General features: G+C 50.1%; 1 protein-coding gene across 1 annotated transcript; it reads right to left on the bottom strand.

Moving 5' to 3' along the window:
* Positions 1 to 1813: 1813 nt before the first annotated feature.
* On the bottom strand, positions 1814 to 12338 carry ABHD4 (abhydrolase domain containing 4, N-acyl phospholipase B; the record flags this gene model as incomplete). The annotated part of the gene is made up of 7 exons (XM_084240734.1): positions 1814 to 1903; positions 2585 to 2771; positions 5166 to 5277; positions 7031 to 7185; positions 7337 to 7709; positions 9002 to 9090; positions 12277 to 12338. The coding sequence occupies 7 exons, from the start codon at positions 12336 to 12338 to the stop codon at positions 1814 to 1816; spliced, it is 1068 nt and encodes a 355-aa protein (XP_084096860.1).
* Positions 12339 to 13350: the final 1012 nt, after the last annotated feature.

Raw genomic sequence — 13350 nt, 5'->3', positions numbered from 1 at the left:
TGAGCCAGAGGGGGAGTCCGAGTTAGGAAAACTGGCTGTAGGAAATGCTGTGTGCAGGCCCACTTGTAGTGCACTTGGGACAACAGTTGATGGACACTAGGGTGCTCGCTTCGGCAGCACATATACTAAAATTGGAATGATGGATAGTAGGGAGTACCCAGTTCCACTTAATTATTCTTACTGCAGGGGCATGGCTGTGTACCCTTCTCATTCATCCTGAGGGGTTGGCCGGGCAGGCCTGTGCTGCTGATCTGGAGTCTGGGCTGGGTCTAGAGGGTGAACGCTGTGCTCAATGAGAGAGGGAGTGTTATGGGAATGGTGGCTCTCAGATCCCCTTTGGCTAAGTCAGACATCACAGGGGCTGCTGTGAATTCGGCACCACTCCCAGCACTTGTTGGAGAAATACTGAACATTATCACCACCCGCAGTTTTTACTCATTTCTTTATTAATATAGAAAAGGAGCCCAAGGCAGCTGGACCAGTAGTACAAAGCACCAGGAGTTAATACTATTCTGGTGGAAGGGTTGGCTTACAAAAGTGGAGGAGCAGACAGGAGCTGCCTAGTCCTGGGGTCAGGCCCAGCCTGCCATCCAGACCTCGGAGCAGCCCCTGGAACCAGCCTGAGAGGCCGACAGGTGGCCCAGGGGTGGGATGAGCTGGAGACCATGGGGACAAGGTGCTGGAGGGCCAGGCAGTGAGAGCCATCCTGTGGTTGATGAAGACAGGGAACTGCTGATTTGACGCTCCCCACAGGACCATGGACAGGTGCTCACCATAGGCCTCAGCTCTGGGGGCAGGTGGAAAAACCCTGTGGAGACTAGTGAGCTCAGGGAATCCAAACACAGTCCTGTGGTTGAAGGCCTTTTCCTTCTCTCTCCACCAGGGGCCACCTCTGCTCTATACTACAGGTGGGGCTTGGGGCCCAAGGCACAGAGGGAAGCCCAGAGGGCTCCCAGTGGGGAATGAGATGGGGCTGGACAGAAGCACTTGGGTATCCCCAGCTTAGGCAGCTAGGGATGAGACACAGGGCAGAACAAAAGCACCCCTGCCTAGAGGGACTGGAATGTGGGGCAGGGGGCTTATTCTCAGCCAGTGACCAGGACCAGCCCCATGGCAATGGTGCCTGCCTTAGCCAGTGGGGTCTGCAACTAGCACTGGGTGTTGGCAGACCTGGTTTAGCCTTAACTCTCCGGGAACAGAGCTGTGTCACCATGGGCCAGCCATGTCCTGCCCTGACCTGTTCCTCAACAGTCAATGAGGGCCTTGGATATAACCTCTCAGGCCATGGAAGGGATTCTGCAGGTCAAGGCAGCTCCAGGCTTGCTCTTTATAGTTCACTGGATAGAACTGGGATGGGATGGGATGAGGGCTAGAGGGTGATGGAGAAGGAAGATGTTCTTGCAAGGAACCTACCCCCACACACTTTCCAGAGCTGGGAAAGGCTGATGGGGGTCTCTCCTCTGTACAAGGGAAAAGGCCCTCCCACTGGCATAGGGAGGGAATGTGGCTCAGTGCAATCCCTTCACAATCACCATCTGGGGACACTTGGCATGGAGAGAATGTGGTGGCATTATGCAACCCTTTATGTTCTTCCCCAGGGTGGGGAGCTCAAGGCTTCTTGTGGCTTCTGCCTCTGTCCCTTAGCATGGGCTCAGGAATATTCTTTTTCACTGTGGTCCTGCCCTGGGGATGGCCCGAGACGCTGCCTGGCTGGCACATGTTAGTTGGTGAGGAAAGGACAGAGGGGTGAGTAAGCAGACAGGAAGGCGAGAGCAACTCTCTGGCTTTCTCCTCTTCCGCTGGAGAGAGCAGCTCAATCAACCGAGTCGCATATCTCTTCCACCACAGCATTGAAGATGTGCGGCTGGTCTGCATAGACGTGGTGCGATGCACCCTCGATCTCCTGTGGAGAGAGCCACCGGCCCGGTGGGCTGCCCTTTATTCCTGGTACTGGAAATGTTCCCTCTCCCCTTAGACCTACTCGCCTGTCACCCTGAGTATCTATCAGAAAAAATGGTGCACCTTTCTCCCTGGATTTTGGCACTTTCCTCAGATATCCCATTCTGCTTCTCCTGGGGCCATTCACTGTGTCTTTCCTTCCACGCTCGCCCCACCACTGACCTACTCATTTCATGCACAGGTCCAGTAGACGGGGAGCCATGGATGGCCCCCATATCAATCAACACAGTCACTAGCAAATAAGAGTGTACGGGGGAATAAAAGATAAAGAGAAGGCAGGAGTGTGGTAGGCTTCATGGAAGCCTCTACTCTTTGCTCCACTGTTCGAGGCTCTGGTTTAGGGTGGGAATGACAGGGGATCTGCAGAAGTGGCATGATGACCCTGGGGACTGCCTTATAGTTGAACTGGGCTACACAGAAATAAGAAACCCCTCATTAGGATATTACAGAGCCAACCCTTTCAAATCCACTGCCCCGCCTCTGGCCATTCCTCTGCCCTCCACTTATTGACCCACTTATTGACCCCTCTCTACCCCAAGGCCCATGACAGCTGAGAGTCAATCATACTCTCTGGCAGCATGCACAGTGCTTCACCTCAACCCTGAGCCTTGGCTGGCCGACATACCATGTCTCGGACATAGGAATCTGGCCGCTGCATCTTCACTTTTTGCCCCGTGCTTGTATCTATCCAGGTGTTGGCCCCGTAGATCATGGTGATGGGCACATCTTTTCGAATCAAGTGAATTCGTTCCAACATGGGGCGCCGGGCCCAACCGAAGGACTCCATCATGGCTTTGAATGCCGTCTCTCCACTGCAGAAGCAACACAGGGAGAGGTGATTAATGGAATAAACCCTGCAGCATAGAATGTCAACTTGTTGGTCTCCTCGGAGGCCTGGGCACCCTCTGCATCCCCTTTATGTCAGTGTCTGTCCCAGCATTGGGCTTATTAAATATTGGCATGATGACCTGAATATCACAGATCTCCTATCACAGAAACAGGAAGGGATGCACTTGGGAAAAAATCCCATGGCTTTGAGAATTGTCAATGGGTTATTATTTATTCTCCTATGTGTCATGCCCTGGGCTGAGCATGGGGACTTATGAACAAGACAGATTCAATGCCTGCTCTCTTGGAGCTTACAGTTAATCTTGTTTTAGGGAGGTGGGCATTAAATAAACACATGATTAATTATTTAACTTAAAATTTCCCCAGAATTTTGAAAGGGTGGTGCAGTGCTATGAGAAGACAAATGAGAGGCGTAGCCTGCTGGGGATGGGGGGAAGGGGGAGCTCATCTGAGGGGGGCTCTGAAGAGTGAACACCATAGTAGAAGCTAAAAAGGGCTTCCTTAGAAAACTCTGAAATGAAACAACAGTCTTGCAAGAACTCAGAAAGAGCAGCAATTTGTGCTTTGTAGGAAGCAGTGGCTGTCGACCTAATCGGCTTTGCTCCCTGGGCATCCTTCGGTGGAACTAATAGGCCGTGTCATGGGGCTTTCTGGACTAGTCTGAAGATTTTGTGCGAGGCGGGGAAGGTGGGGAGACTGCCGCCTGCCAGGCTACGATTCCTCAGGTATCATGTCCCCAGTCTTCTTTGAACCGTAAGGGGACAGAAGCCTGAGCTGTGCACAGGCCACTAGAAACAATTTTTCCTAAAGACATTGCAGCATGGTGGAAAACCAGGGATTCTGGATTCAGAAAGACATGAACTCAAATCCTGGCTGTGTTTTCTAAGCAAGTCATGTAACCAGAATATTCTCATCTACAAAATGGAGAGAATTATACCCGATTTATTATAGGTCATTGTGAAAACGAAAGTAAGTACAAAGTGAGTCCCTCTGCCCTCCCCATATTTTTCCTTTGGTCAAATTTCAAGTTTTCCAAGGGAATGTTAAGAGTTACTGCAAGTCTGTCAGAGTGTCCACTCAGAAGCATTCAGGGGGGTATAAAATTGAGTGAAGAGGGAAGCGGGCAGGGAAGTGTGTAAATTGGGTGAAAGAGGTCAATTGTGGATGGAAACCAGAATTTTGGTGGAGAACTTAATGTAACGCAGATGTTGCTTCCTAAGGCTATATACCTGAAGCCTAAATAATGTTATAAACCAATGTTACCTCAACTGAAATAAGGTTGAGTGATGGTGTTGTGGGAGGGAATTGGTTCCCACTGATGTCATCTCGGCTTCCTCTGGGACACAAATGAGTTGCAAGATTATGTATTCTGTGGCTCAGCCTGGGAGGCCAGTCATTACACAGAATGAGGTCTGAGTCTGGGGAAAAGGCTCGAGGCCTCAATGGGCATGAAGCTGGCACTGAGCCCAGTGTGGGGCTGAGAGAGGGGTGGTAGAGAGGAAACAGGGGGCTCCCTGATGTGACTGTTGAGCTGAGTTTCTATACTACTGTTTGCCCAGGGCCCTTCAATGAGCTGAGCACATATGGCGTGTTGCAGGCAGTTCCCACGCTGCCCCGCAGCCATGTGGGGTGAGGCTAACGCTCGGTCAGGACTGGACTGCTGATCTCACTTCTGCTCAGCTCTGGATTCACAGTGGGTGACCTGGATAGGCCTGGAATGAGATGAGGCAGTTCTGCTGCTTCCATTGACCTTGGCTCCCTGAGATGCCTCACGGCAGTTCTGGTTGAGGCCTCCACAGAGGCGGTGCTGTTGCTGCCAATGCAGCCTCAGGCCTCCTGGTATCAGCCACTCGCAGAGCACTGCCTGAGAGGAAGATTACCTCCCTGCCTCTGCCTAGCTGTCAGCTGCCAAGACTGCAATTCAGCAGGCTTGTGGGATCTGCTGTGTGAACAGTCAGATATGAACTTCTTCCCTTGCTTGCTTTTGTGAAAGCACTATCACTTGTTCAGTTAATAAAAAAAAAAAAGATCTTTTATAACGTTTATATCTTTTACACCATTTTCCAGACTCTGGCCTGTTAGGCTAACTGCCTATCTCTAGGGAAGAAGAAGGGTCTTTCTCCAGAGACTGAGCATGTTCAATTAATCTATTATCTCTAGCCCTTTGTGCCTATCCCTGGGGGAACACTTTGGAAATGCTCAAGCCTGCTAAGGCGACCTTCCCCTAATGGGAAGAGAGCTTTGTGCTAGAAGTAGTATAACACAGAATGATTCTGGGGTGTTCTGGAGTTTTCTAGCAGCTGGGGTTTTATCTCCCAACCCATGCACCCTGTGCTGGCTCTGGGAGCCACCCTCACCTGGGATTCTGAGCATTGCAGTGGTAGATATATTCCGATATAGTATCATCTTCAAAGAAGTCTGCAAACTTGCGCTTGAAGTCTGGCCGGAATCGCTGCACCAGGCCAGGCCCTGGGAGAGGGACAGAAAAAAGTAGAGTAGTCAGTGGGATGGAGGAAGGGGGGCTGGATATGTTTTAACAACTTTAACAAAACATTATATCTCCTGCTAGGAGAAATTTCCTATTTCTCTACACAACAAGGGTTTGTTTGCCTTGTACATTTAACATTTGAGGAGAATCTCCTGGGGTGACTACAAATGAGGGTTTGTTGGTTCCTAAAGAATTTCCTAAAGAATTTAGACAGTCTGATGTCACCGAAGAATCAGAGTTTCAGCTCAATGAAGCCCCAAGATCTTTTTCCTACAAGGATCACAAGCCCCACTAAAGTTCATGGTTGAGATACTCTTCTCTCATGGTGTGAGCTATGTTTTCTTTCTTGCTGAGTTCCCTGTGGCCTGTTAATCTTGTCATGGCAGTGCATGAAACAAGATAACCTCCCAAGAGCCCTCTCATGTTCTGAGCTGTCATAGAATACGAGGGGTGCAGAGGGCAGCGTGACACTGGCATCTCAGACTCAGGGCAGTTTCAATGCCATCTGTTCTCTTCACCTTCCTTTATGGCACACACACAAGCAGTAGGGTGCCCAAAACAGACCATAAAAGTTGAGCCTAAAGGTCAACTTCTATGTCTCTCTCCCTCTTCTGATCTCATCTCTGTGTGTGAGAAGCAAGGGGTGCGAGGCAGGCGAGACCTGGCTGAGGAGGCACAGCCAGGATCCCCTCCTCCATGGCTGCCAGCCAAAGCCCCGACTACATTGGCTACAATGCCTATGCGGGCCTGGCCAGACACCAAGTCCAGAAAAAAGGGAGGTTGGTTAGAGCAGGGTTTCTCCCTGGAAAAGGAGTCTGCTGAGTCCACAGTGCTGGGAACTGGAAGGTCAGCCCTCTGCTCTTCAGTTCCTGTATCTGGCCATCCGTCCTTTCTCCCCAAACTTCTATCTTCTATTCAAATGCTCATTTTTCTCTTTTATCCAGAGACATTTTGTTTCTCTCTAAGACCCGGAGAGACAATACTTATTTAGCAATTAACATATAATAATTGGCTAGTGAGCACCAGTACAAGATAGGGAGTCACAAATCTTTTCCATAAAGGGGATCTGCTTTTCACTTCATTAGAGTGAACCCCCCCCCCCGCTCCCCGCCACACACACACACAAAGAAAGGGTACTGGTAGCGTGAGGTCAGAAAGCTGGGACCTGCTGCTATTCTGGCTGGCTTCCCTCAGCCTCCTTCCCTCCCTGCACCCACAGAATTTCCTGACAGCTACTAAGTGGTGAGGATGTGGTACAGATAAGGACTGAAAAAGGCATGGCTCAGATGGTGCTGCCTGCCACAGTGGGTTCTGTTGGAGGCTCTGGTTCTGCCATTTCTCTGGCAGGTGCTGGGTGAGCTGCAGATGAGATCTAGCGGTGGTGGCCATACTGAGTCACCAATAGGTCGCCATAAACTCACACATGCAGCATAAGAATTCAACAGGGAAAGAATCACTCAAGGCTCCCTTCTCTCTCTCTGGGGGTCTAGCCAAGGCACAGCATAGTAGTTCTGCTCCAGCTGTCCCTTGTATAGGAAAGCTTTCTCCCTGCAGACGAAGGAAACAAAGAACCTTCTGAAGCAGACAAGGAAGTCTGGTCCAGATTAAATAACACTAGGTCCTTTCCCATTTCTCATGAACATCCGGGGCTGGAGGGAGTCCAGATGCAGGGGTGCTTCTAGAATGGGACAGCCTTGGCTTAAGAGATCATTTGTTCATCTGCAGGTTACTCACCCCAGGGTCCAGCTACTCGAAGAACAGCCAGTGGATTGGAACGCCCTAATACAGAGGCCACAGCCTTGACCCAGGTTGGGGGTGCACGGATCTCACTGGGGTCAGTGGGTCGGAGGGGGAAGCCCCACGGGTCCACCAGAATGAGGTGCTTAACTCTAAAGGAGGGAAAAAGATAATATAAATTGTATTTGCATGGAGGACCATAGCCTTTAAATCATTTAGAAAGAACTATCAGAAATAAATAACTGGAATGATCCCAGCAAGACAAGGAATTAGGGCAAAATCAAGACAGTGGCACCTTCTTACCTTTCAGGGTACTTGATGGAGTAAGAAGTTGCCAGGAATCCTCCCAAACTGTGCCCCAGGAGGATCATACTTGGGATGCCCATGGTCTCCCGCCATGTCTCTATTGAAGTCACAAACTCATCCTCAGCCCCCTCTGGGTCCCTCGGGAATGTTGGCCTTGAGCTGCGCCCAAAGCCAAGCAGATCGAAGGTGTGCAGCGTGCGGCGGGCGCTCAGTGAATCCATGTTGAGGATCCAGAGGCCCACACCACCCCCGAAGCCATGCACCATCACCAGGGGTGTACGGTCCCTTAGCTCGGGGCTCACGGTCACCGTCCAGATCTTGTTCTGGTTTGGGAGGGACACATATCGGGCCAGAAACTTGTTCTGGAGACCTGGAAAAAGGGGAATACCGTGGCAGATCAATTAAGACTGCTTTCTGACAGCGTCACCATTTGGCTTGGATTCTTCAGCTCACTCTCATTCCCAAACCCTTCCTGACCTCCCTCACCTCTTCCCTTTCACAACCCTCTGACCATACCACCTAAGGATTCAACCTGTAGACTATCTAGACTGGAGGTAATTAGGGCCATCTTATTCCTTGATGCTGTTTGCTGGGTTCCCTCAGGCTGGCAGTGACCCCAGAGCACCCATGTCCACAGCTCTTGTACCTATATGTGCTTGGGGCTTGACAGATGGACATAATTCTCCTTGCTGGGAAGGTAGTTTTTGCCTCAAGTCAAGCCAGGTGTAGGGGTGATGGGTGTGGACTGAGCCATGTTCATACTGGGGATTCCCATGATTTCCTGCCATATCTCTATTAAAGCCACAGACTCATCCTTGGCCCCCTCTGGGCCCTCAGGAATGTTTTAGAGACACAGTGAGGTGGGCAGTGCTTGCTCTTTGGGCATGAAAGCAGTCTCTCAAAGTTTCGGGATCTGGAAGGAACTGACATGGTGGACAAGAAGGAAGATGCTGCCTGGGGAAAGTTGCCTGGACGCTGGACAGAGGCTTGAAAGCTGTGCTGTTCTGCGGCTGCACTGACTCAGGCCCATAGAGAGAGGGTAGCCATGGCTGGGGCAGTGGGCACAGGGGAGGGAAGATCATATGGAAAACACAGGGAGACGTGGCCCAAGGGTGGTGGTGGAGCCCATGGCCACTGCTGCTTGGGGACGCCCTGTCTCAACACAACTGTCCATGAGAGCCGATCTGTGGGATCCCACAGTACTGGGGTAACCAGGTAACGGTGGGGCCTAACCGGGTAGCATAAGAAATAGTAATATGAGGAATCTGGGACTGCTGGTCCTTGGGTAGGAAGGTGGCAAATCTTGCGTGTGTGGAAGAAAAGAGGGAGGGGAACAGGGGGAGAAGGAAGGAGGGAAGGAGAGAGAATGTGTGTATTTTTGTGTGTTATGTGTGGATAGTTCTCAGCACAGAGGCTGTGGTGAAGTTATAGGATCTGGAAGGAACTGACATGGTACACAAGGAGGAAGACACTGAGGACTCACTATCACAGAACATGGTGTCCCTCAGGGCAAATCTCTTTCCTAAATCACTGACGTCTCTAGCTGCCACCCCGTGCACTGTTAATCAGGAATAGGTGGGCTCAGTGTACCCGACTCTGGGAAGATCCTGCATCCTCCATGGGCCTTTTATGGGAGGTGGACACGCTGTCCCTTCCACTTACACTGGAGGATCCTGGACTCCACATTCTTCAGATGAGACATGGAAGTAGGGCGCCAAGCTGGCAGCCAGCTACTCAGCCAGCCTTGAGGCCTGGGACAAAGAGGAGACAATCATTGGCAACAAGGGACACACTGACACTCTCGGTCTCGCACACAGTTACAAAAGCCTTATCAGTGCAGGGTGCTCAGGGGACCCTCGTAGTCAGCGAGTCCTCCGCCATTCTGCATGACACTGTTACTCTTTTCTGGAATATGGCTGTTAACAACAAAATGCCCTTTGTTTCAACAGATGCTCAGAACACCACCATGGGTACTGCATTTACAGTTCACAAGGCTCTTTCACATTTATTATCTTTTTGGAGCTTTCCCACTCCCCTTTGCTGCTAGTTATCATAATGTTCAAGGACACAAGAGGAGGGGAAAAAGCTAACTTTCAACTAATGTTTCAGCTACCCTTTGTCATCCCCAGGACTGGCTGTTCTTTTAGGGTAAAACAGACAAATTCCTCTGCCACCTGCCCTTCTGGCAGGACTCTGGGGTTTGTGTGCGTTCTCTTCCCAGTCCCTGGAAATACAGAGCACTGTGCCAGTACCCAGCTGGAGTACCAGGGAATCAATGAATTCAGCCTCAAACCACACAGGACAGACAGGGAGCAGGAGTGGGGAGATCTGGGTTCAAGTCCTCCTGTGATTCACTAACAGAAGATGGGCTCCTCTGCTCTTGCTTTCCAGATTATAAAGTGAATAGAAAGCTCATGTATGTCCTCCTTTCTGGGGGCAGGCAGTAAAACAGATAAGTTATCCTGCTTTCTTTCCCCTTCATATTCAGGAGACGAAGTCCTTGCAGAGTAGAGTTTGAAAGCACCAGCTTTGGAATAAAGCAAAACAAAACCTGAGTCATAGTATTGTCATTTATGAGTTGAATTGCTGTGGCCTGTTACATAACCTGCCTTAAGGCATCCAGATAGTAAAGGACTTAGTAAGAGATCTATGAATGAGTTTTTCTCATTCCTTTCCCACCCCATATAGTATTTCTCTTTTCTTGAAGTCTACCTGGGTGAAGAGGGTTACTGAAAGGGACTGTCAACACTGGCATAGTCAAGCAGGAGCATTCTATGGGTGAACAAGGGGACCCAACCCCTTTGGCACACACTGGTTATCCTGATACATCATTTAAAGCACAGAATTTAGATTAGGATAGTTCCTTAGAAATCATCTAGTTCAGCCTCTTTATTTTACAGCTGAGCACACTGATGCCCAATGAGGTTAGACAGCTAGTTAGAAAAAGAACTGCAACTCGGAACCTGGATCTCAAATCCAGATTTCTTCATCTTCCTAGATGTTCCAACCTCAGCTTTTCAAGGTCCTATAAGAATACATAGTATATAACCACATTTCCATATTTGTCTCCCTTTTCTGAAAGGTGTGACCTAAAGTCAGAAGGTCAGAGTTCTAATCCTGGCACTGCCACTTAGCACCAATGTAACTATGGGCACATTACCTAGCCTTCCTTGTCTTCCTTACCTTTTAATAACAGTGTCTATATCATAGGGCTGTTAACAAGATTTAATGAGCTAATGCATCCAAAACACATAAAATTATGCCTAGTATAAGATCAACTCCCAATAAATGTCCCTTTTCCCTAGCGAAATTATAAGCTGTCTAGAGTCCAAGTATGTTGCAATTAGCAACTCTCAATGCCTGTCTGAGGTTTGAAAGTACATCTGAGGTTGCAGCTGAGAGCAGTGCATCAATGACTTTAGCCAGGTGAGCGATGTCAGGCTTAATTCAAGCCTATGGAGACTCTGAACCCTTTTAATACTCAACTGGAATTCCTTAGAGCCTTGAAGTATGGGCACCAAGACCACAGAATTTTGTTAGTTATAAGAGACAATCTTTCTGTCCACGTTGTAGAGACTGTGGCATGTCAGGACCATGACATCCGAACCCCACATTGCCTTGTACCTGCCCAAAGCACACTCAGGAGAAAGGGCCCCTGAAATAGCACCATGGGCTTGCCCAGCAAGTTATTCCTCAGAGACAGCTTTATTTATTTTGCCTCTCTTTACCAAACCTGTTCAGGCAAAACACTGGAAATAGTGCCTGGCACACTGTTCAGTACTATTGGGAAGGTGAGAACTGGGGTAGGAAATTGAGGCAAGAAGCAGAGAAGCCACTTAGCCATTAACTTAGCCTGGCCAAGGTGGTCTGTTTTCTGCAGAGCACTTTTATCCTGATGGGGCAAAAAGGGTCAGAAGCCTGGGCCTCTGTCTTCTCGGCCCAGTCCTCTAATTTCTAGGGGAACTGACTACTTCATTTGTAAAAGGAATGAACTGCCTGAATCTGTACAAGTTCCAATATTCTATTTTTCCCTAAGTCATTCAAGTTATTATAAATTTCCTCTTGAAAAATAATCTTAGAAAGTAACGTTCTTCAGGGCAGTTCTTTCAGGTGCAGGAAGCTATTCTTGTCATAAAGATAATTAGTTCTGCAGGCTGCCGGCTTCGCAGCTCTGAAGGAGGCACACTGGTCCTGGAAAGGCCCTGTTCTGATGAAACCAAAGCTTGTCTGGGAGCTGAGTCATTCTTCTCCCAGCAACTTTTCCTTGCTTCTATCAGAATGCAAACTGCCAGTCACACCACCTACAGGTGGCATCCCAAATCTGAAGCCCTGGAGACCGGTGGTAACAAATTCCGAAAGTTCTGTGACCGCAGCATTGAGGATACAGCCATGAAGATTAAGAACGTTGTCAACTAGGATCGCAAGCGGCTTAGTTTCTCAGTGGGCTAGAGCTGAAGAAACTCTCAAGCCCACTACTTCAGACCACCCCCAGCGCTGCGGAGCCCTTGTTTCCCCCCCATTTCTCTCCCGGCCTGACTAAGGGAGGCTTTTCCCAGGCCGAATGCCGTCCTGGAGCAAACCTAGACCAGCAGATCTGGTCTCCACCCCCGCGCCCGCGCCCCCCAAGCTTGTTTGGGGGGGATCGCCGTCATTACCATTACATCTAACCCGAGTGCAGTGACTACAGGAAAACGAGGAGCGTTCGCCAAGACCGAAGTGGAAAATCAGAACCACGGGGCTGCCGGCAAGCCTATCGCGCCCCAGGCTGCGCCGCCGTCTCGTCTGAGCAAAAGCAAAGCAAGCAAACGCAACCCTCGACCCTTCCTGAAGCCGACCTGGAAAGGGAAAAGCAGCAATGTGTCTAAAACTTTCTCAGCCACAGACAGGACCAGGGCCCAGTGAGAGGGAGAGGAGAGAAAGAGACGGGATTAACTCACTGCTGCTCCAGATCATCAGCCATAGTAAACAAGCCCTGCCGGGTCGAGCTGAGCCAGCCCATCCCTCCGCCTGACGCCAGAACCAGCTGACCCAGAAAAGGGTCGGATAACAAAGTGGGGCGTGGCTAGCGCGGCCGCCCAGCGGAGAGGTGGGGCGGGGCGCGGGGACGCCCCCAAGGGTGCGGGGCGCCGGCGGGGGTGGTGGGGGTGAGCCTGGCAGCAGCTGCTGACAAGTGTCCATTTGCCACCGGGATCTCACAGAACAGCTCAGCGATCGTGGTCCCGCAATTGTGGGACCCTGAGGGAGCAGTCCTGAAAACTGCCGACTCCCTCGCCAGAGTTCCCTCAGCCCTGCTGTCTCTCGCGTAATGAAAAGGGCAGGAGTACCCTGAGTCCAGACACACAGCCGTTGGGCTGGCTTCTCTGTCGTAACTCCCTGCCCGCTGGAGTTCTCCCCTTGGTGTTGCTTCTAATCAGATGCTTAAGATGTTTGAGGAGACCACCCCACTGGCTGAATGCTCCTACCAAGGACCTGGGGTGGGGGTTTGGACCCCAAGTAGACAGCCAGGCTTCGCAAATAAAAAGCAGGATATCTAATTAAGATTGAATTTCAGGTAAACAAAAATACTTTTAAAGAATTAGTATGTCTCCTGCAACATTCAATGCATCACTGGGCATCCTGTATTTTCTCTTGCAACACTAAACCCGTGTGACACATGCCAAGATGCAATTCCTCTGCCTTGGAGATTTCCACACTGAGTTCCCAGGGAAGATGTGACAACCCCAGGCCTTTCCTCAGTTTGGAGGATCCCTGCCTCCACTCCTGTTAGGAAAAGCAGTTGAAGAACTAACCTTCTGACCCAAGGTAGCGTCTGCTTTAGGTAGCTGGAATGGATGAGGACTGGGGGTTTATGGTCACTGGTTTAGCTCAGAGGTCCTGCACACACTTCTGATATGCTCAGTAGAGGAACCAAACCTTGAAGCTGGCTCCAGAATTTACCTAAACTGGAAAACAGCCTGACAGTCCCTGGTGCTGTCAGATTCCAGGTCATTCTCTTGGTTAGGTTAAAACCT

The sequence above is a fragment of the Talpa europaea genome (genome assembly GCF_964194135.1).
Source record: "Talpa europaea genome assembly, chromosome: 8".
Classification (NCBI taxonomy): domain Eukaryota; kingdom Metazoa; phylum Chordata; class Mammalia; order Eulipotyphla; family Talpidae; genus Talpa; species Talpa europaea.
The sequence above is the reverse complement of the archived record's forward strand: the minus strand, read 5'-3'. Positions and strand labels throughout refer to the sequence as shown.